The 21,704-nt window shown below is 53.0% G+C and overlaps 3 protein-coding genes and 1 long non-coding RNA gene across 12 annotated transcripts in view; 2 read left to right on the plus strand and 2 right to left on the minus strand.

Annotated features, from left to right (window-relative positions):
* The window catches only part of PHC2 (polyhomeotic homolog 2), a 113,615-nt gene extending 111,423 nt beyond the window's left edge, over positions 1-2,192 (plus strand). For all 6 annotated transcript variants that reach the window (XM_027516548.1, XM_027516546.1, XM_027516549.1 and 3 more), the window contains one exon: positions 777-2,192. In XM_027516548.1, the coding sequence (XP_027372349.1) occupies positions 777-931 (155 nt within the window). In that variant the 3' untranslated portion in view covers positions 932-2,192. The remainder of the gene's footprint in view (positions 1-776) is intronic.
* LOC113876942 lies at positions 2,147-12,593 on the minus strand. The gene is made up of 3 exons (XR_003506644.1): positions 12,552-12,593; positions 11,733-11,789; positions 2,147-5,820 (listed from the first exon to the last, which is right to left on the minus strand). It is a non-coding gene; the product is annotated as an uncharacterized LOC113876942 (long non-coding RNA).
* A3GALT2 (alpha 1,3-galactosyltransferase 2) lies at positions 3,896-13,775 on the plus strand. The gene is given in 6 exon segments (XM_027516552.1): positions 3,896-4,019; positions 9,172-9,255; positions 9,461-9,550; positions 9,814-9,951; positions 12,536-13,037; positions 13,040-13,775. Coding segments are annotated over 6 exon segments (1,119 nt in total). The 5' UTR covers positions 3,896-3,900; the 3' UTR covers positions 13,226-13,775.
* A 5,153-nt stretch (positions 13,776-18,928) lies between these two features.
* ZNF362 (zinc finger protein 362) overlaps positions 18,929-21,704 on the minus strand; it is a 40,657-nt gene continuing 37,881 nt past the window's right edge. For all 4 annotated transcript variants that reach the window (XM_027516556.1, XM_027516567.1, XM_027516553.1 and 1 more), the window contains one exon: positions 18,929-20,743. In XM_027516556.1, the coding sequence (XP_027372357.1) occupies positions 20,627-20,743 (117 nt within the window). In that variant the 3' untranslated portion in view covers positions 18,929-20,626. The remainder of the gene's footprint in view (positions 20,744-21,704) is intronic.

The following is a 21,704-nucleotide window of genomic DNA, read 5'->3' on the forward strand; positions in this document are numbered from 1 at the left end:
AACCATTTCCTCACTTTGCTTTAAGCCTCCCCAGCAGTCTCCTCAAAGGCCATCAGGCTTCTGTGAAGTCTCTCAGGAAACCTTAGATATTCTTCTCGAAGTCACTCCCGCCCCCACCCACTACTGCATCCCAGGCCACACCCACACTGTTAAGGGGTGGTGATGGCAGCACTCCCTCTTCCAGATACCAAAATTTGCATTAGTTATTCACTGCTGGGAAATGTTATCCCAAGCCTAGTGGCCTATAATAGTCAACATCTCAAGAGTTCTGGGGAGTGGCTTAGTGGGTACTTCTGGCTTGGGGCATCTTTCAAGGCCCCCATAATGATGGCAGCAGGAGTGCAGGTACCTACAGGCCTGGAGGTGGAGGAGCCACCCTTCCCAGCCACAATCCCAGGGCAGCGGGGGGCTGACTCTGGGCAGAAGGCCTCAGTCCCTCTCCAAGTGGGCGCCTCCAGAGTGCTGCTTGAGTGCCCTCGTGACATAGTGGCTGACTCACTCCAAAAGAGATTATCCAAAAGACTAAGGTGAAGTCGCCTCCCCGGGGTAGCCCTGTCCATGGAGAGGGTGGTGGGTGAACAAGGACACATGTAAACAAGGAGGCCATGGTAGAGTCTGGCTACCCTGAGTAAGTCACTCAGCCTCTCAAGCTGTAAAGTGAGAACTGCATCGGCTTCCTCAAGGGCTGGTCGTGAGGGTTAAGTGAAATGGGGCTTCTGAAGGGCAGTGACCGCTTGTAGCCCAGGTTGACACTGTCTTTGGTCACATCCCCTCAGGCTGCCAGGAAATCGCAGAGGAGTTCCGTGCCCAGGAGATCGACGGGCAAGCTCTGCTGCTGCTCAAGGAGGACCACCTGATGAGTGCCATGAACATCAAGCTGGGGCCAGCCCTTAAGATCTACGCACGTATCAGCATGCTCAAGGACTCCTAGGGCTGGCCGGGCGCCGGGGCTCCTCCTCCCGACCGAGCAGAGCCGGTGGACACTCCTGGGGGCCCAGAGCAGGGCCGGTCAAGGGAAGGGCCCCCGCTGCGGGGCGTAGCTGGGGAGGAGGTCTCGGGACCTCCTTGGTGGCTCTCAGGGGCCTTTCTTTCTGTGGGAGGGGCAGAGAGGTAGGTGGCACAGAAGATGGGGCTTTATGCTTGTAAATATTGATAGCACTGGCTTCCTCCAAAGTCCCACGACTCTAGCCCCGCTTCTCTTCCCCTCTTTCTGTCCCCCATTTTCCAGGGGGTATGTGGTCAGGGCTCCCAACCTGAGTTGGGTCACTTCCCAGGGCAGCCGCCGGGCCTGGAGAGAGGCCTCGGAAGCCCTCGCCTGCCTTCCTCCTCTTCTTTCTCGGGGCCCAGCTCGCTCTTCCGTTGCCAGCTTCTCCCACTTCAGCCTGTTACTGAAGCCGCCAGAAGGGTTCTCCCCTCTCACCCCTGCAGGTGGAGGGAGAGAAGCTGGGCCCGGTTTGGCCACACCTGCTAGTACAGACGCCTTAACGCTGTGTGTGTGACTGTGTGACTGTGTGGGAGCCTGGACTGACTGACGGGCCGAGAGCCCCCCCGGCATCTCCGGGTGTTTTGTAGCAAACAGCCACTTAGTGCTTTGTCCCGGACTCCACTCAGCCTCGGGATGGGGAATAGGAAAAAGGGCTGCCTCGGTGCAGAGGCAGGATCAGAAAGCGATGCAGGTTAGCAGGAGATTTTCCTTTCCAGATTGTTGTGGTGTCTCTGCAGCCCTTTCCTGCACTGTGACGCCCCCCGCCCCGACTGCCCTGCTGTGTCACAGACGGCATTAAGGAAGCTGCCAGTGGGCTGGGCCACGCTGCGCCTCCTGGTCTTGCCTGTCCACCCACCCTGAGAGCCCAGTGGTGGGGCCCAGAGAACGTCCAAGGGCGGAAGAGCTGGAGTGACCGCCGAGGTGAAGAAGGCAGCCTTCGGCCTCGGCTCCCACACTTCTTTGCCTCTGGAACTTGCTGGCAGCAGTGTGAGCTGCCCGTGGAGGAGGCGGGGCAGGAAGGGCGAGGGCCGGCCTCTGACCTGCCCTGCACGCTGCAGGCTCCGGGGGAAGAGTTGGACTCTCCCCAGGGGAGGGTGGGTGCCCTTCTCAGTTCATGCTGTTCCCCACTCACACCCCCAGGCAGGGTTGGAAATGAAGGACTTTTTTAACCTTTTTTTGTTTTTTAAAAATAAATCCATAAAATCCATTCCTTCTGTGCCTTTCTCCCCGGGGATGCCTTTCTGTGATCCTGAAGAGCTACTTTTCACCTGCAAGGAGAGGGTGGGTCCCTGGGCTGGTAGGGGGATGACCACCTTGACTGGACAGCGTATCCTCCACACTTTGCCATGTCATCTGAAGGCACACTCAGCCCCGGTTCAGGTCCCACCTGTTCTTCACGGGTATTCCTTGGGAGTGCAAGGGTCCAGGGCCCCTTCAACTCTGAGCCTGCCGACCCGCCACTGCCACTGGGGAGACAGGACGCTGTTCGTCAGGAATACCTGGCACACCAGAGGCAGAGCCCAGAGCTCCCCACCCTCACGCGCACCTGTGGTGGGTGCGGCTCCGTGTCCAGCACCGCCCTTGGGGTGACTGCCTCACTCGACAGCTGAGCATTCTTTGGATGCTGGAATAGCGAACTATTAGGAGAGTCTCTGCCACAGGAGGCGATTGCCTAAGCCTCGAATAAAGAAGGGGCCTTCCAAGCACAGGCCGTTTGTGCACTCAATTAGTCTGTAACAGAGGGGCCCAGGGAGATTGATTAGCAGGGACCTTCTGAGAACTAATACCCACATCTTGATGACAACTCTGCAGAAAACCTTTAAGATGTAACTACTTCCTGGAAGAAGAGGAGAAACAAACAACTGACTAGTTGACCACCCACAGGATGGAGCTAGGACTTGGGAAGTCTGGTCTACAGAAGGTCGGGAATGGCTAGCCGGACAGGGGCCAGCATGGGACCCTGGGCTGAGGGAGAGTGGGGAGGGTCCCCCATGAAGACCCCCATGTTGCCCACCCCACTCCAGGGCAGGGGAGCGGGCCACTGTGGCCTGTGCAGCTTGGCGAGTCCATGCTGGACCTCGACTTTCGCTTTCTGGAGGACAAAGCCAGGCCCAGCTGGAGTGTCCTTGTATGTGAGGTGGGAGAGGGAGCTGGAACTCCTGAAAGAGGATAGCGTGGATCTGCAGGGCTGACACAGGTAAACACACCCCTGCTGTCTCCACTCTGGGTGGAAGGCCTCAGTCTGAAGGGTGCTTCCTTCAACATATTCGCTCCTGATGTTCATGCTTTACACAGAATTTTGCAAAACTTTTGATCGTGACCGACAGTTTGTTCCCCACCCTCATATATGTACTAAGATGTATGTAACTGAAGCAAAACAATAATACCTATCCTGATGTAAAATACATTCTGCTAATTTTCAGTTCATGTTCATAATTTTAAAATCTTGGTCATGATCTATGAATTGATTTCTGATGAATCATATTCTGCACTTGAAAAAAAAAAACCGCCTGGTGTAAACCTTCCCAGAACCTTTCCATCTTACAGTCTTGTGTTGCCCTTACCCTATCCTGGCTGACTGGTATGCACACACTGTTTTACTGAAGAGGTCAAGGGCTCCTGGAGGTGAAGTGTGCAAAGTCTCAATCAGGTGCCCTTGAGTTGTGGCTGGAACTCTGCAGAACAGGGTTCTCGATGGGTGGCAAACACCACAGAGGACCTGAAGAGGGGCACAAGGACCTGCCCCCCCGCCACCCCCAGGGGAGGAAAAAGCATTGGGACAACATGACTCGGTGCCTCTGGCCAACCAGAGCCACCTACTCAGATCCACCCTCTTCAAGGTGATTGGCCCCAGGGCAGGGGGTTCTCTCCGGGCAGTTCGTCCCACTTGGTCCTGGGGGCGTGGTTTCTGATACATGGCCTGGAACGGCTTTGTTCCAGTCACCAGGTCATTTCTTCCCTGGCTCTTGGCTGAGGTGGTTCTCAGAAGTCTGTCCCACCTGCTCCTTGACATGGCTTTCAGGGAAGGACCCAGGTGAGCGGGGACGCTGCCAGTGTCTGGGGGAAGATGGGGCATGACAACTGTCCTGAGAGGAGTCCAGTCTGGTGGCCAGAACAGTCAAGGAGGCACCAAGGCTGGCCCGCTGAGAATGAGCTGAGCCATAGAGGTCCTTGGGGGAAAGTGGCTGGACGGGCATCGCCGTGGGGTATGGTCAGTCCAGGGCACGAATGGGGCAGTGGGGGAAGACAGCATCCTGGGAGATCTCGTAGCTTGTGTAGAGTATGGTGACTCTCCTGCTGCCCTTAACTCTGACCCCATGGTGAACAGAAAACAGACTTTGGGATGCACTTCCCACTGAAACAGAGCTCTCTATTCCCACTGGGAGTGACCGTCCTGGTCTGCAAATTTATTCCCGCTTAGGAACTAACAATTGATCTTTAACCACCTCCTGAAAGTGAGGAGGGTCCAGGAGCCAGTGTGAGGCGGCCTTGAGAGATGGCCTCCTGCAGGTGGGAGCTGGGTGGGGGGTCCTTTTAAAATTATCTGAGCAAGGAACTGGGAACAGTGGGTCAGGCAGATGCCTCTGTGGACTAGGGTTCCCAGGCTGGGACATGGGAGGAGGGATTGGCAGGACCTGATGGGTGCTCGTTGAAGGCCTAGGTGTCAGAACCCTCCCAGGCCTGACAGAGCCCACCTGGACCACTTGGGGATGGCTCTGCCTGGCTGCCCTGGATGGAGGGACTGGCTAAGAGCATGGGATGGCAGAGAAGGCTCTGCTCCAGCATTTTCTGCCCTTGCCAACCCACCCACCCCATGGTGTCCCTGTAGGGGGCAGCCTCGTTTCCAAGAGCAACTGTAAAATAGCTCCATAATGTTTATATTTATTACATATTGAAAGGATATATTGGATTAAATTATTAAAACTTCAGTTTTTTCCACTCTCTCAACATGGCTACTATTACTAGAAAAATTTAATTTATATTCCTGGCTCACATTATATTTCTATTTTCTCATGTTTTTATAAAAGAACAGAGATGTACACGTCTATGTACATTTTATAAAAGAACACAGATGCACAGGTGCACAGGTATGGGAGCCTTCCCCTCACAGAAGTGAGGTCGGCCTCTATGCACAGTTCTGTTACTTCCTCTTCCACTGAGTCCCTTAGGCCCTCTTTTCCAGAGAGCACGTATCCACCAACCTCATCCTTTTCAATGGCCAGGCTGCTCTCCATTGCACGCGAATGCATTACTCATTCACCCTCCTCTCCACGGACCAACACTGGGGTGGTTTATCTCCATCTACTTTTTCCAGCAATACTCGGAGAACCACCTTGGTCTGCTGGCTGTGCAGTCTCATTTCCAGAAGGGTAAAGTTGGGTCTGGTGTGAGTGTGTGAAATGGTTTTGTAGGCCCTGTAGGCAGGACTGAGGTGGACTTCACCTTGCAGTCACTAGAAAGGCTTAAAACTGCTTGCTCTTTCCAAATGGCTCTGTATTTTTCCTTCATTAAAAGAAGCAATAAAAGCACATTAGAGACAGGTGGGAGGAAAAATAAAGGAAAAAAAAACCCTCCTGTAACCAATTACACAGATACTTCTTCTAGTCTTCTGGTGCATGTTTTCATTAGTAGACCTGTAATCACAGTGCCCATAAATTTTAGATCTTGCTTTTTCCATTGAAGGTTTTTGTGTAAGATCTTTCCATGTGACTACAGAATTTTCATAAAAAGTTTACTTCGCTGGACACTGGGGCCTTTTCCAGTTTATCTGAGCAGCCCGCGCAATGCCTTCTCCATGGGTGCTCTCCAGCCCTTGTTCAACCAAGCTCGTCTCCCTATGTAAAAGAAACACACACGCCTCCATCAGTCTCAATCCCTCAGCCTCTTCAGTTCCCATCCTTTCTCTTTCCTTTTACACAGACTTCTGGGAAGAGCCCCCTGCCCCTCCCTCCATTTCCTCCTCTGCTCACTCAGCCCCCTGCCCGCCCCCAGCCGTGTCCTCGGTGCTGGGCCCTGGCTCTCCGCCCCAGCTCTCTCCCTCCTCCACAGCATCCTTGCCCTCCGTGGGAATCCCAGAACTCTCTCCTGAGGCTGCCTGCCTGCCTTCTGGGCTCCTTAACCCCAATCAGACTAGTAGCCTTCATCTCCTTTGCTAGTCCCCCAGTCCTGCCCACCCAACCTCGACAGCCATTCATCACCTACTCCTCCCAACCCTCTGCCAACACTGACCTGTCTTCCTGCCTCCATGCCCCCTGCCTCCCACTCCATGTCCAGGCTGGAGTATTTCTCAAATAAAAATCTGGCTGCAGCACTTTTTGAAGGGAAGGCCCTGAAAAGGGTTCCCCAGGGCTTCAAGATGAAGTCCAAACCCCTTAGCCTAGAATGTGGGTCCTGGGTGATCTGGTTCCGGCTTATCCCCAGCCTCACCTTTCATCACTCCCCATCCACACTCCACCCACCCCTGTGGAGGACCTACAGTCCCACATGCTTTCTCTCTCTCACTTCCTCACTTCTACACATTGCTGTCCCTTTTTCACGGACCTCCCTTTCCCCTCCACTGTCTTCTCTACCTGGATAACTTCTAATCCTTCAGGTCCTAGCTTAAAGGGCACCTCCTCCAGGAAGCTTCCCTGACTTCCTCCCCATGTATCCAGGCTCAGGTGCCATCCACTAGTTTGCCCTTAATGCTATCTTGTATTTACACAGCCTTTGCTATGCTGTTCCATTCCTCTCTTTGCCATCTGTCCTCTGACCCCATTCCCCTCTTTCTGGCCATCACATCTTCCTGACCCTGCTCCTGGAAGACAAGGTCTGTGTCTCGCTCACCTCTGAATCCTTGACCTAGCGCAGTGCTCAGTTCTGAGCTTGTGACCACTAAGCGTGGGCTGAATGCAGGAATGAGCAGAAACTAGTGAACATCTTGATGCATAAAGTTTTCCCATGCTGAAGATGGTCTCCTTTGAACGGGTTCCCAGAAGCTGCAGTGATTGGATTAAAAGGGATGACTGCTGAAAGTTTCAATTCCCACAGCTAAGGAGCTTTCCATGAAAGCTGTAGTGATTTACATCCCACCGGCAGGTGTAAGAGTGCTTGTCTCGCTGTATTCTCACAGCGTGGCTATTTTCATTTCTTTTTAAAAAGTGCTCATTTTATAGGCAAAACATCTCGCCTGGTTCTAATCCGTAAGTCTTTGATTACTGTGAGGGTGAACATCTTTCCATATGTTTGCCTACTAAATGCATTTCCCCTTTGAAGATTTCCCTCATGCAATGTGGACACAGTTAAGGCAGCTGGCATTTTATGAGCTGACTCTGGGGGCTGTTCAGGGGAGGGGGAACTGGGAGCAGGCAGGTCCTGGTGGGGATGAGCAGGCAAGGTCACTGTGGGGGTTGGGGGGATAGGTGCGGCAAAGAAGGGGGAGATCAAGGAGGCAAAGCCAACACACCCTGAGGACTCGCAACAGACAGTGGGCGAGGCAGAGGGAGGGGTCAGTGCACCCAGGTTTGGCCACCTGAACAGAACCATGCGTCCAACGGAGATGCACGGGTGAATATGTACATACACAACTGCAAGGGGCCTCTCTGACCTATTTACTGGATACACCTGCTGAGGAACAGTGACATGGGGCAGCAGGAAAGGCAGGGGCATGAGGGTTTGATCAGGCTGCCTTCTTGGAAGAGACTGGAGGAGGCAGATTTTGGAAGGACTTTATAGGGCAGGGAGGGGAGCTGGGAGTTTGTGCTGAGAATCCTGAGGGCTTGTTCAGCAACGATAATATGAATGATAATCAACGATAGCTAAAGCTTATTGAGCTGTTACTGTGTGCAAGGCCTTGTTCTAATCACTTAGCAGGTATGAACTCAGTAGCCACCACAGCCCTCTAAGGTAGGTAATCTTATGAAGTACATGTCTAGATGAGCAGACTCAAGTGTAGAGGCCCAGAATCTTGCCCGAGGTCAGAGAGCTAAGAAGTGGTGGCCTGGGATTCAAACCTGGGGGTCTAGCTCCAGTGGCCAGGCTCCTCACCACAGGGGTTCAGTCTATCTAGAGACACTGGAACCCAGCAGGGGTAAGGAGAGCTGGAGGAGACCCCCTCACCCCCTGCCGAGGAGCTTATTAAAATTCTCAACTTTCAGAGCCCTTCTGGAAAACAAGCAACTACGGACAAATCGCAAAGTCCACCTCCTTGGAGCCAGCAATGGGGTTGCTGAGCTCTGCTGGAGGGACCCCACTCCATGACTGGAGCCGCCATAGACATACAGTCCCCTGACTGCAGCCTGCCCTCCAGGAAGCCCAGCAACTCATCCCTAAGCCCCAGATGCTCTCAACTCCCAGCCACAAACTTCCCTGCATTCCCTTCCAGACTCTTCCCTGTCCAAGTTCGATCCGACCCAGGCAAAGCACCCTGTTACTATCCCCCATATCTGCTGCTGGGGAAAAGCAAAAAAAATTACACATCTACATGCTCATCAGAAATGACCTGGTTAGGCAAATGATGCCGTCCCAATCAAAGGCATATTAGGCAGCCGGAAAAGAGGGTGAGGAAGCGCTTCAAGAATGCAGATGGACATAATGGTCCATGGAAAATGCAAGGTGGAGCAACCATTTGTGGGGGGAAAGCCAAGGAAGGGATGGAGGGAAGGAGAAAGAACTTGCTACCGCATTTATATTTGCCTGTTTATGCATAGACTAGCCCCCTGCAGAGGGTACTGGGTGGCTAAGAACAGGAGAGACTGCACTATCTACCCTCTTCTGTACCTTTCAATGTCTGTGCCAAATGACAGAATAATATATTAACATTAAATCACATCATTTTTCATATATAAATGTATAGGTGTGATGAGTTGCTGATGCTCCTTCCAGCTCAGTCGATAAAGAATCTGCCTGCAATGTAGGAGACCCCTGTTCAACTCCTCGGTCAGAAGATCCACTGGAGAAGGGAGAGGTTACCCACTCCAGTATTCTTGGGCTTCCCTTGTGGCTCAGCTGGTAAAGAATCCACCCACAATGTGGGAGACCTGGGTTTGATCCCTGGGTTGGAAAAATTTCCTGGAGAAAGGAAAGGGAAAATACTCCAGTATTCTGGCCTGGAGAATTCCATGGACTGTATAGTCCATGAGATCACAAAGAGCCGGACACGACTGAGCGACTTTCACTTTCATTCACTTTCACTCCCCACCTCCCAGGGCCTGGAAGAAAATCTTCTGGCAGCTGATCCTACTTGCACTTGGCATCTTAGGGCTGCTCCTGTTCGGGCTTCCTGTACTCAGGTATAACCCCTTCCCCAGCCCTCACAATGGGACGAGCAGGGGCAGGGCCCAAGTGGCCCTTTCCAAGTGCCTCCTTGAGGGATGAGGAGTGGCAGCTGTCACGGCTGCACAAGCATCCTCGGGGGCTCTCCCCCCTTGGAAGTAGCAGAGAAAGAGGGCTCCTGAGCAGGCTGGCACCCCCCTCACTACTGCTCCCACCCCACAGGCATCTGGAAGTCCTCATCCCTATGGGTGTCTGCCCTCTGGCCAGAACGCCCCTGCTGAGAGACAACTTCACAGGTCCCCTGCATCCTGGGTGAGAAGCCACCACCTCTCCCACTCTGAGAACACCCCCATACCCTACCGAGCTCTGCCCCAGTGTCCCTGTCCTCCTCGCATCCCCGACCCTGGCAGGGCTAGGCACTCCACCCAGGGCCCCTACTCTGCTGGATCTGGGATAGAGATTTCTAGGGGCAGGCCTGGGTGGTCCCGAGGGCCCAGGACTAGTGGGGGGTGGCAGTGAACATTCACCCAGCAGGTGAATGGATGAACCTGTCTCTCCCTCACTGCCCCGACCAGGGCCCGGCCTGAGGTCCTAACCTGTACTTCCTGGGGGGCTCCCATTATTTGGGATGGCACCTTCGACCCAGACGTGGCCCAGAAAGAGGCTGTACAGCGGAACCTCACTGTGGGTCTGACTGTCTTTGCTGTAGGCAGGTAAGGCCTGGGGAGGGAAATGGTGGCATCCTAGCAGGAAGGAGTGGGGATGCATGTGATATAGCAAGTGGGGCACCCCATTCTCCTGGGCCATAGGATGCCAAGGAGAAGCAGAGACAGCACCCCTTGTCCAGACCCCCATGGTGAGGGCAGACCCCTCCTCCCTGGACACCGCCATGGAATCCACCCGGCACAGGCAGCCAGGAGCTCAGAATCATAACCAAGAAGGAATCTGCCCAGGGTCTGGGACAGATCCATCCGGAGGCCTTGGGTTTTCAGTGAGAAAATGGTCTTTTCAGGTAAGACTTGTGAGAGCAGACGACAACGACTGGGTAAACAGAGGGGCTGGCCCAGCGGCAGAAGGGCCCGTGGCCAGTGGCTCAGGCACAAGCACAAGCACCCAACAAGGGGAAGCGGGAGGTTGGCCAAGCAACTCTGATGGCAGGAAAGGGACTGGGGAGCTGAGGGCTTTTGCAAGGGAGCGAATCTGGGCTGGGTAAAGAGGGATGTGAAGAAAGGGAGATGCTGAGAATGGCAGCGTCAGCAGACCAGAGGACTCTGAGGAAGGGCTGTTGGGGGTGGAATCACAGGACATGGGCTGGAAGGATGGGGGCTCCCAGAGTGGGACATGTGAAGGCTGCAACTTTGGCGGGGGGCCCAGACTGATGATGACCAAGTCTAGAGAGAGGCCATGGGGGCAGCTGACTGAATGGGGAGGGGACAGGATCAGGACAGGAGGCCAATCGAGGATATGAGGGGCCCCCAGGTATGGAGAAGGAGCCCTGAGTAGTAGGTGGAGAAGAAATCTCAGGGCACTGACTTTTTCATCTCCCCATTATGGACAGCAGGCTCTCCAAGCTGGTATTCACCTTCCAGTAGTGAGGCAAAATTCTGGCTAAGAGCAGCAATCAGATCCTGCAATCTAAGGGCACAGAGAGGTAGAGTTTAAGGCAATCTAAGGAAAAGTTTCTAATAATGGAACGGGCTGCTTTGGGAAGGCAGTGAGAGCTTTGCATCCAGAAAAAGATATCTAAAAGTCTGGGGAAGGAATTCTGTCATCAGATACCCCAGACAACTGCTCAAGGTTCCTCCAAATTTGTACCCCACACTCTGGAAGGGAGAGAAAGTCAGGAGGGCCCCTGGAAGGCCAGGGAGCAAACAGGACAAGGGCTGACCAGGCAGCTAGGTGGGCTGAACTGTGGCTTCTCCAGGACCGTGGTGCCCCCACTTCTGTTCTGGATGCTGAGTAAGGGGTTTCTCCACCAGCCTTCAGAGCTCAGTTGGTAAAGAATCCACCTGCAAAGCAGGAGACCCTGGTTCAATTCCTGGGTTGGGAAAATCTGCTGGAGAAGGGACAGGCTACTCACTCCAGTATTCTAGGGTTTCCCCTGTGGCTCAGGTGGTAAAGAATCTGTCTGCAGTGCAGGAGACCTGGGTTCAATCCCTGGGTTGGGAAAATCCCCTGGAGAAGGAAAAGGCTATCCACTCCAGTATTCTGGCCTGGAGAATTCCATGGACTGTATAGCCCATGCGGACGCAAACAGTCGACACAACTGGAGCGATTTTCGCTTTCACTTTCCACCAGCCTGAGGGACCCAGAGTCTCTGGGACCAGAAATTTCAGGGTCCTAAGTTCCAAGGTTCTATAAACCCAACATAGGACGCTGAGGCTTCTAAGTCTCTAATTCCAGCTTCTCCCAGTTCCACCCAGAATACAGCAAGTGCAGGTAAGGATACAGGCTCTAATGCCAGGCTGGGTTCAAATCCTGGTTTCACACTTACCAACTGTGTGTACACTTGGACAAGTTAATAAAGCTCTTTGTGACTCAGTTTCCTCACCTCAGATAAAGATAATAATGGTGAAGATTAAATGAGATAATGCACATTACTTTGAAAACTGTCTGCCACATGATTAATGTTCTAAAATATCAGGCATTATTACTATTATTTTAGGATCCCAGGATTCCAAAGTGTGTTTATAGAAAGTTACTAGTATTGCAAACATCCCACTTACCTAGGTTTGTGGTTTGTCACCACAAACTCAATGACAGAAAACAATTCATTATTACCATTGCTCAGGGTCTTGTGGCTCAGGAATTCCGACAGGACTCAGCAACGGGGGCCCCTCCCTGCTCCCAAACTTTTGGGTCCCCACCAGGCCAGTAGCCTGCAGAAAACCGGAGGGCGCTTTTCTCCATGGCTAGCTCAGGCTCTCTCACTTCGTGGCAGCCTCAGAGTGCTTAAGCAAAGGGCCAGAGCTCTAAAGAGACAAAGGCTAACGGGCCAGTCCTCCCAAGGACCAGCACAGCATCCCTTTCTTGGGACTCCACTGACCTAGGCGGTCAGGGAGTGCCGCGTTCAAGGGCAGGGACACAGAGCCCCTGTGGGCAGGGATGGCAAACAATGGGCAATGATTTTTAATTCACCTCGGACGACTCTGGGGCTGAATAGTTCTGGAGTTCTGGGGTCTGGGGTTGCAGGGTCCCAGGAAGGACATGGGGAGGGCTGGTAAGCCCAACGACTCCTCGGACTCCGGAGGGCGCAGCGGCCGGGCTGATTTGGCCTGGCCCCGCCCCGCCCGGCAGGTACCTGGAGAAGTACCTGGAGCGCTTCCTGGAGACGGCCGAGCAGCACATCATGGTGGGCCAGCGCGTGGTGTACTACGTGTTCACCGAGCGTCCGGCCGCGGTACGCCGCGTGCCGCTGGGCCCGGGCCGCCGGCTGCGCGTGGAGCGCGTGGGACGCGAGCGCCGCTGGCATGACGTGTCCATGGCGCGCATGCGCGCGCTGCACGCAGCGCTGGGCGGCCGCCTGGGCCGCGAGGCGCGCTTCGTGCTCTGCATGGACGTGGACTAGCACTTCAGCGGCACCTTCGGGCCCGAGGCGCTGGCCGAGTCGGTGGCGCAGCTGCACGCCTGGCACTACCGCTGGCCCCGGCGGCTGCTGCCATTCGAGCGCGACGCGCGGTCGGCCGCCGCCCTGGGCCCCGGGGAGGGCGACTTCTACTACCACGCGGCCGTGTTCGGGGGCAGCGTGGCGGCCCTGCGGCGGCTGACGGCGCACTGCGCGCGGGCCCTTCGGCGGGACCGCGCGCGCGCGGCCTGGAGGCGCGCTGGCACGACGAGAGCCACCTCAACAAGTTCTTCTGGCTGCACAAGCCCGCCAAGCTGCTGTCGCCCGAGTTCTGCTGGAGCCCCGACATAGGCCGCCGGGCCGAGATCCGCCGCCCGCGCCTGCTCTGGGCGCCCAAGGAGTATGCCTTGCTACGTCGCTAGCGGTGCACTGGGCCCCGGAGGTCCCAGACGCTGGCGGGGCCCCTTCTGCAAGCGGAGTGGCGCTGGAGGGGACGGAAAGACTGCATGAAAACCTGCCTGGCTGCGGGGATGGGGGACAGGGGGCTGGAGGAGGCCCGGCCTTGGGGGAGTGCCTCTCCGAGGCGGGCGGTCCATCCCTTCCCCAACTTTGTACAGCGACCCAGGCACCACCAGCTCCCTGGAAACCTTTCACTTCTGACCTTACTGAGTTCAGCAGAGGCCCCACCCCCGAAGAGATGTTTTAGCCCCTTCCTCATATCCCCCACAAAAAAAGGGGGGGGACTGAGGCCCAAAAAGGGAACGTAACTGTCTAAGGACCCAGAGCATCTGTGAGTCAGTCAGTGAGGTCAGCAGCTGGAAAGTCAGGACGGGCCCACAGGCCAAATAGAGCTGCCGCTGGGCAGGAGCCCCAGATGGAGAAACACAGTGGCATCCGGTTCACCTCCCCCGCTCTCGGCAGGGTTTGTACATATTTAAGCAATGCGATAATAAAATACATTACTCCACAGTGTCCTTGTGGCCCTTTCTCCTGGAGAATCCAGATTCATTAAAAAAAAAAAAAAAAAAATTTACTCGCCATGGGACCCACGGCTGTTTAGCCATAGTGTCTGGGAGATAAATTTCCTTATCCGTGGCTGCTGTCCAGACTCTTCATCCTCAATAGAGAAAGATGCATGTTCCGAATGGGAGCATGAAGTCATCAGGCCTTCCAGGAAAGGTGGTTCCCTCCGGGAAATAGGTGCAGAGTTGGGGAAGTTATCTGCTGGAAGTCCCTGAGATATTGTCTTAACAGCTGAAAACTAGAGGCCCGGAGAGGGTGGGATTTCCCTCCGGGTCTCCTGAACCATTTCTGTAATGTTCTCATAGACCTTCAATTTTTAACAGCCTCCACTGTTTTCAGGTGGGACAACAGTTCTGTAAGCCAACTCTGATGGCTTACACAGTAACCATTTTTTCAAACCATTTTTACAAACATTTTATCAACACAGTTGATGATGATCTCCCCTCTCCAAAGCAGTTCCTAGGTCCCAGTGTCTCCTGCCTAAACTAGATTAGCAGAACCCAGGAGGCCTTTTGGACTCTTGGTTAGAGCTAAGAACAGGCCAGGTGTGCCCGAGAACAGGTTATTACTTGATGACTCTAAGCTGACATCCCTTCCTCTGGTGGGAGAATGTCCACCTTACCCTGCAGCATTCACTAAAAGCCACACAGACCGACTCCTTGGCCAGCAGAGACCTGAGTTCGGATAGGTAAGATCTGGTTAGGAATCAGCTCCCTTTCTGACTCTGTGCATGGCTGTGGACTAGATCCTTAACCTTTGTTGAGTCTGTTTTCTCATATGTCAAGTGGGGATGCCAGTCACCCTCTGTGCAGGTGTTGTGACGCTCCAGAAAATAACTTGCCTTCTCCCGCTCCTTGCCTGCCCCTTCTCCAGCAACTTCAAGGAGTGCAGAGGAGTCAGCAAAGGCCAGTCATTTCCTGTTTTAAAGAGGAAGTGATGGCAGGAGTCAGGGGTTTTCTGGAGCTGGGCTGGAGCAGCCTCCTGCGGTGGGTTGAGACCTTTCTGAGGAGGGGGAGGGGTCAAGGAAGCTGCAGGGGAACAAAGTGGATGATCACTTGGCAGCAGGTCGTCCTTTGTCCCAGAGGCCCACCGTGAGGGTGGGGCTGTAGAGGCAGGAATAAGCTCCTTCTGCAATTCCTCATCAGTATCTCTGTCAATCATTCTCCTCAGTACCCATCCTGCGACCCTCAAGGACCCAATAAGCTCCTGGGAGCTTCCAGGTGAGCCGGTGAAAATCAGACTCCCATTCCCCTAGCGTCACTGCTACATGCAAAATCTTCACAGCCATCCTTAGTTCCATGCCAGCTCAGATGTCATCCCCCCAAATTCCCAAACATCGACAGCCCTCTGTAATCAGAGTTCACTGATCATAAAGGACATAGATTCATCAAGGCTACATCAAATAATAACAAGTTACATTTATTGGGTACTTACTGTGTTGCAGACACAGTTCTAAGCCTTAGATATCTATTGATTCATTCAGTCCTCATATCCATCCTATAAGTTACTATTATTATCCTCATATTACCCATGAGAAAATCGGGCACAGAGAGGTTAACTAACTTACCTGCTGCTACACCATTTAGTTCAGTTCAGTTGCTCAGTGATGTCTGACTCTTTGTGACCCCATGAATTGCAGCACGCCAGGCCTCCCTGTCCATCACCAACTCCCGGAGTTCACCCAAACTCATGTACATCGAGTCGGTGATGCCATCCAGCCATCTCATCCTCTATCATCCCCTTCTCCTCCTGCCCCCAATCCCTCCCAGCATCAGGGTCTTTTCCAATGAGTCAACTCTTTGCATGGTCAAAGTACTGGAGTTTCAGCCTCAACATCAGTCCTTCCAATGAACACCCAGGACTGGTCTCCTTTAGGATGGACTGGTTGGATCTCCTTGCAGTCCAAGGGACTCTCAAGAGTCTTCTCCAACACCACAGTTCAAAAGCATCAATTTTTCGGCGCTCAGCTTTCTTAATAGTCCAACTCTCACATCCATACATGACCACTGGAAAAACCATGGCCTTGACTAGACAGACCTTTGTTGGCAAAGTAATGTCTCTGCTTTTTAATATACTATCTAGGTTGGTCATAACTTTCTTTCCAAGCAGTAAGTGTCTTTTAATTTCATGGCTGCAGTCACAATCTGCAGTGATTTTGGAGCCCCCAAAAATAAAGTCTGCCACTGTTTCCACTGTTTCTCCATCTATTTCCCATGAAGTGATGGGACCAGATGCCATGATCTTAGTTTTCTGAATGTTGAGCTTTAAGCCAACTTTTTCACTCTCCTCTTTCACTTTCATCAAGAGGCTTTTGAGTTCCTCTTCACTTTCTGCCATAAGGGTGGTGTCATCTGCATATCTGAGGTTATTGATATTTCTCCCAGCAATCTTGGTTCCAGCTTGTGCTTCTTCCAGCCCAGCGTTTCTCATGATGTACTCTGCATATAAATTAAATAAGCAGGGTGACAATATACAGCCTTGACGGACTCCTTTTCCTATTTGGAACCAGCCTGTTGTTCCATGTCCAGTTCTAACTGTTGCTTCCTGACCTGCACACAGGTTTCTCAACAGGCAGGCCAGGTGGTCTGGTATTCCCATCTTTTGAAGAATTTTCCACAGTTTATTGTGATCCACACAGTCAAAGGCTTTGGCATAGTCAATAAAGCAGAAATATGTTTTTCTGGAACTCTCTTGCTTTTTTGATGATCCAGCTGATGTTGGCAATTTGATCTCTGGTTCCTCTGCATTTTCTAAAACCAGCTTGAACATCTGGAAGTTCACAGCTCATGTATTGCTGAAGCCTGGCTTGGAGAATTTTGAGCATTACTAGAATGTGAGATGAGTGCAATTATATGGTAGTTTGAGCATTCTTTGGCATTGCCTTTCTTTGGGATTGGAATGAAAACTGACCTTTTCTAGTCCTATGGCCACTGCTGAGTTTTCCAAATTTGCTGACATATTGAGTGCAGCACTTTCACAGCATCATCTTTCAGGATTTGAAATAGCTCAACTGGAATTCCATCACCTCCACTAGCTTTGTTCGTAGTGATGCTTTCTAAGGCCCACTTGACTTCACATTCCAGGATGTCTGGCTCTAGGTGAGTGATCACACCATCGTAATTATCTGGGTCGTGAAGATCTTTTTTGTACAGTTCTTCTGTGTATTCTTGCCACCTCTTCTTAATATCTTCTACTTCTGTTAGGTCCATACCATTTCTGTCCTTTATCGAGCCCATCTTTGCATGAAATGTTCCCTTGGTATCTCTAATTTTCTTGAAGAGATCTCTAGTCTTCCCCATTCGGTTGTTTTCCTCTATTTCCTTGCATTGATCGCTGAGGAAGGCTTTCTTATCTCTCCTTGCTATTCTTTGGTACTCTGCATTCAAATGGGAATATCTTTCAGATGACCATTATATCTACTACTGTGGGCAGGAATCCCTTAAAAGAAATGGAGTAGCCATCATGGTCAACAAAATAGTCTGAAATGCAGTACTTGGATGCAATCTCAAAAACGACAGAATGATCTCTGTTCATTTCCAAGGCACACCATTCAATATCACGGTGATCCAAGCCTATGCCCCAAACAGTAATGCTGAAGAAGCTGAAGTTGAACAATTCTATGAAGACCTACAAGACCTTTTAGAACTAACACCCAAAAAAGATGTCCTTTTCATTATAGGGGACTGGAATGCAAAAGTAGGAAATCAAGAAACACCTGGAGTAACAGGCAAATTTGGCCTTGGAATACAGAATGAAGCAGGGCAAAGGCTAACAGAGTTCTGCCAAGAGAACGCACTGGTCATAGCAAACACCCTCTTCCAACAATACAAGAGAAAGACTCTACACATGGACATCACCAGATGGTCAACACCGAAATCAGATTGATTATATTCTTTGCAGCCAAAGATAGAGAAGCTCTATACAGTCAGCAAAAATAAGACCGGGAGCTGACTGTGGCTCAGATCATGAACTCCTTATTGCCAAATTCAGACTTAAATTGAAGAAAGTAGAAGAACCACTAGACCATTCAGGTATGACCTAAATCAAATCCCTTATGATTATACAGTGGAAGTGAGAAATAGATTTAAGGGACTACATTTGATAGACAGAGTACCTGATGAACTATGGACAGAGGTTTGTGACGTTGTACAGGAGACAGGGATCAAGACCATCCCCATGGAAAAGAAATGTAAAAAAGCAAAATGGCTGTCTGAGGAGGCCTTGCAAATAGCTGTGAAAAGAAGAGAAGCTACACTATTTGCAATTTATAAATACTGAATAAATTCACTGATGTGAGAGCAAGCAGGGAATTAGAGCTAGCCAAAAGATGGAGACGAAGTCAGGGGCTGAGGGTGCCACTGGCCCTTGGTCTCTTCTGTCCATCTCTGCTTCTCTGCCTCCTTTGTCCTCCTGCTTGTCTCCCGCACAACACAGCCCACCCCACCCCTGCCTACATAGGATTTTCCCTATCAGGTGCCCACCAGCTCCAAACTTGTCCCTAACTCACCAAATGGAGATTTCTGATTGGAGAGTCAGCCAGTGGTGTGCTGGTCAACGTTTAGCAACTGACTCTAGGAGGAAAACGAAAGGACAACCCGAATGACGATTTACTGGCTTATGTAACAAGTCAGTGCTGGGACTGGGCCAGGTACAGGACTCCGTGATGTGTCTCCGGCTCTCCTCTTGGCTTTGTTCGGAGTCAGCTTCATCCTGGGACTCCTGCAGCAGCAGCAACAGCAGCTCCAGTTTCACAGCCTCCAGCTATCCCAGTGACTGAGGGGACCAAGAAGGCCCCTTCACACACAGCTTCCCCATGGGGGGTCGGGGGGTCAATGTTTTGATTGCCTAGGAGGGAAATGCAGGAATTCCCCAAGAGCTTAGCAAGGCTGGCCCTGGGAGAGAGAAATTGACTCAACCATGAGTCCCCATGGAGGACTGCACTCCTCGGAGCCCTCGTGGTTCTCGGCTGCAAGTGATGGACACGAGACAGGCCATTTCCCTTCCTTCCCAATTCTGGAGGGGGTGGCGCGGGGGAGGGGAGAGGAGCGTGGAAAGGTGCCCCCCGGCCCCGCCCTCGCACAGAGCACACACACCGCTGCCACCCGGCTGCAGGTACAGTTTATTCTTCACAACAGAGAAATACAAAGAGCAGAGGGTTTGGGATTCCTGTTTCTTGCCCCCTTTAGTGTCTTCCCCTACATTTGACCTTTTTCTCCTCCCCACCCCTTTTCTTAAATAGAACGCAAACTGTGTTCCTGAAGCGCATTGGGGGGGAGCACCTGCCCTCACCTCCCTGCCACCACAATGCAGACTGAGAAGCCAACAGACTGTTTTCTCTTTTTTAATAAGGTAACTAGTTCTAAATACGGTGGCCTGGAGGTCCCATAGAAAAAAAGCAAAGGGTGTTAACAGTATGTATAACAGCGTATTTACAGGGTAGTAACATGCGGACGAAAAGCTACAATACTGAGTATCAGACGACGCAAGTCAAACAAAGGGGTGGGGGCGGGGCGGAGAACTCCGTGGGAAAAGAAACCCCGGGAGACGTTAAACTGGTAAATCAATGGCGAGTTAAGGCTTAAAAAGTGTATAAAAATAACACAGTTAATATTCAAAACGGAACTCCAGATACAGAATATATAGATGAGTTTCTGTCTAGTTTTCTTTTTTTTTTCCCCAGGGGATGTAGAGGGGGCTTCTCCGGGCTCTGTACATAGTTCCTATATACACGGACACGCATGGCTTTCAGATTGGGGTGTGTCTGTGGGGGCTGAGGGCAGGGTCTGCTCTTGGGACCCTCCTCCCCAAGGATCTGTTCCCTGCCGAGCGGCCTAGGGCCTGGGCTGGGGATCCCCCTCCATGGCAGGGAAGACAAGTAACCCCTCCTTGGGCACTGCCCCAACCGGAGGAAATTCTGCAGAGCGGAGGGGGTCCTTGCCCCAGGCCCACTCCCTCCCCCGCTGCCCACAGTCTGGGATGGTGGGAGAGGTAGCCGATAGGTTTCCTGGCCAGCACTGAGGTAGACTGGGGTGGTCTTCAGGGCAGTGGGGGCACCGGGTCTTACCCAGCCCGCCCCCACCCCGTGTCCCTGGGCCTGCGCCCAGCCCAGCCAACCCTGCACCCTTCGGTCCTGCGGACCTCCCGGCCCCTCTCCATCTGTCTCCTGAAGCCCGGGCAGCCCTGGTAGCTGCCACGTCCCTCTGCTCAGTGATGCCCAGGGCGCAGCTCTGGAGGCTCGAGCTGGCAGCCGGCGGGGGGGCGAGTGGCTCACTCCAGCTGCTTCCTGCCCCTCCCACCGGGGAGCCCCACTGTGGTCCAGACTCTCAGGCCTGCGCCTTCCCCTCAAGACCCGAGGCCGCGGCAAGAGAAGGTCCCACGCAGCCCTCCGGGTCTCTGTGTCCATCTGTCCGGTTCTTTCCATTTCTCGGTCTTAGCAGCACCAACTTCTTGGCCAATAAATATCTTTTTTTTTTGTTATTTTCCAAAACAAACTTAAAACAAAACAAAAAAAACAGTGAAGCAAGTGAAGGATGGGGGAAGAAAAGGAAAACCCAGCGGAGAGGTTCAAAGTGCTCTGAGATCGTCTTTGGATGCCACCAAAACAGTCCAGAATCTTGCAGTTGGCCTGGCCGCCCCCGGGGTTGGACCGGGCAGGGCTTCTGCGGCCCAGGCTTTCTGGAAGGTCAGGAAGGTCATGAGAGAGCTCGGCTGTTCCTGGAGGGCCCCTGGAGGGAGTCGGGCCGGTGCTGCCTGGGTCTGTGTCTGCCAGTGGGCAGGACGGGGCGGCGCCTTGGGTCGGCTCAGATGAGGGAAATTCGCACCGGGATGCTGGGGGACTCCGTCCTCTGGGGCGAGTGATGGCTCACCAGGTGCTCCACCACTGTGTGTTTGGACATGTGCTTCATCAGGTAGGTCTCCTGTGGGCAGGGGTGAGATTCAGAACTTAAAACCAGCTGCTGGCAAGGGCGCAGGGGGAGCTGCAGTTCCTATAAGCGGCCACTGGAGGGCTCCTGGGTAGATGAGCCGGCTAAAGGTGGACAGCCACAGCTTTGGGGGTGCCAGACGGACATTGGTATTGGTTGCAGGGATACTGCATTTCTGCCAGTGGTGGGGGCTGGTTCATTTACCAGAGTCGGAGCCCACTGTGTGCTGACTAGAGAACAGGCAGGCATCAGGCTCGTCCCTCAGCAGTGACCACCTGGAACTCTCTAGGACCAGGCCATTAACCAATCATCTGCAGTGGAGTCCTGTCCAGTGGAGCAGACCTGCCCCCATCTGGCCGGTGCTCCCCGTGAGAGTGGAGCAGTAGGCCTCGGGTGACCCTGGCTCTGCCATTTCTCAGCAGTGGAACGCTGGACCAGTCATCTCGCCCCTCTAAGCCTTAGTTTCCTCCTCTGCAGGCAGGGATGGGGAAGGAAGGACTTCACAGGGTAGCTATGGTGATGAGGGTAAAGCTCTTAGCAAGCAGCAGGGCTGAGGGGACCACTGCTTCCCTAGTCTCTACATTTCATTCTAAGTGGTGATGGGAGCCCCAGCAGAAGCATCCCCAAGCTCTCCCCTCCCTTGGGAAGAATTGGGGCCTGATCTGACTGGTGACTTTAGAAGCATAAACTGGGCATGCTCGGTTCGTCCTTTGAGCACCACCCCCGCTTTGGCTGAGTCTGACCTGAGACACCCAAGACTGGGTGGGTGAGGTGACCCAAGGCTCACCTGCAGACCCACAGGCCCTCACACTAACCTGCCTGGTGGTGCTCTGGTTTCCATCTGCCACTTCTTGGCTTCCTACCTCAGTTTGCTCAACATCGGGCAGAGGAAGCCGTCAAATGTGGTGACAAAGTGCTATCAACCACCACCAAAGGGAAGCAGTCCGCAAAATCC

Source organism: Bos indicus x Bos taurus, chromosome 2 (assembly GCF_003369695.1).
Source record: "Bos indicus x Bos taurus breed Angus x Brahman F1 hybrid chromosome 2, Bos_hybrid_MaternalHap_v2.0, whole genome shotgun sequence".
Lineage (NCBI taxonomy): Eukaryota > Metazoa > Chordata > Mammalia > Artiodactyla > Bovidae > Bos > Bos indicus x Bos taurus.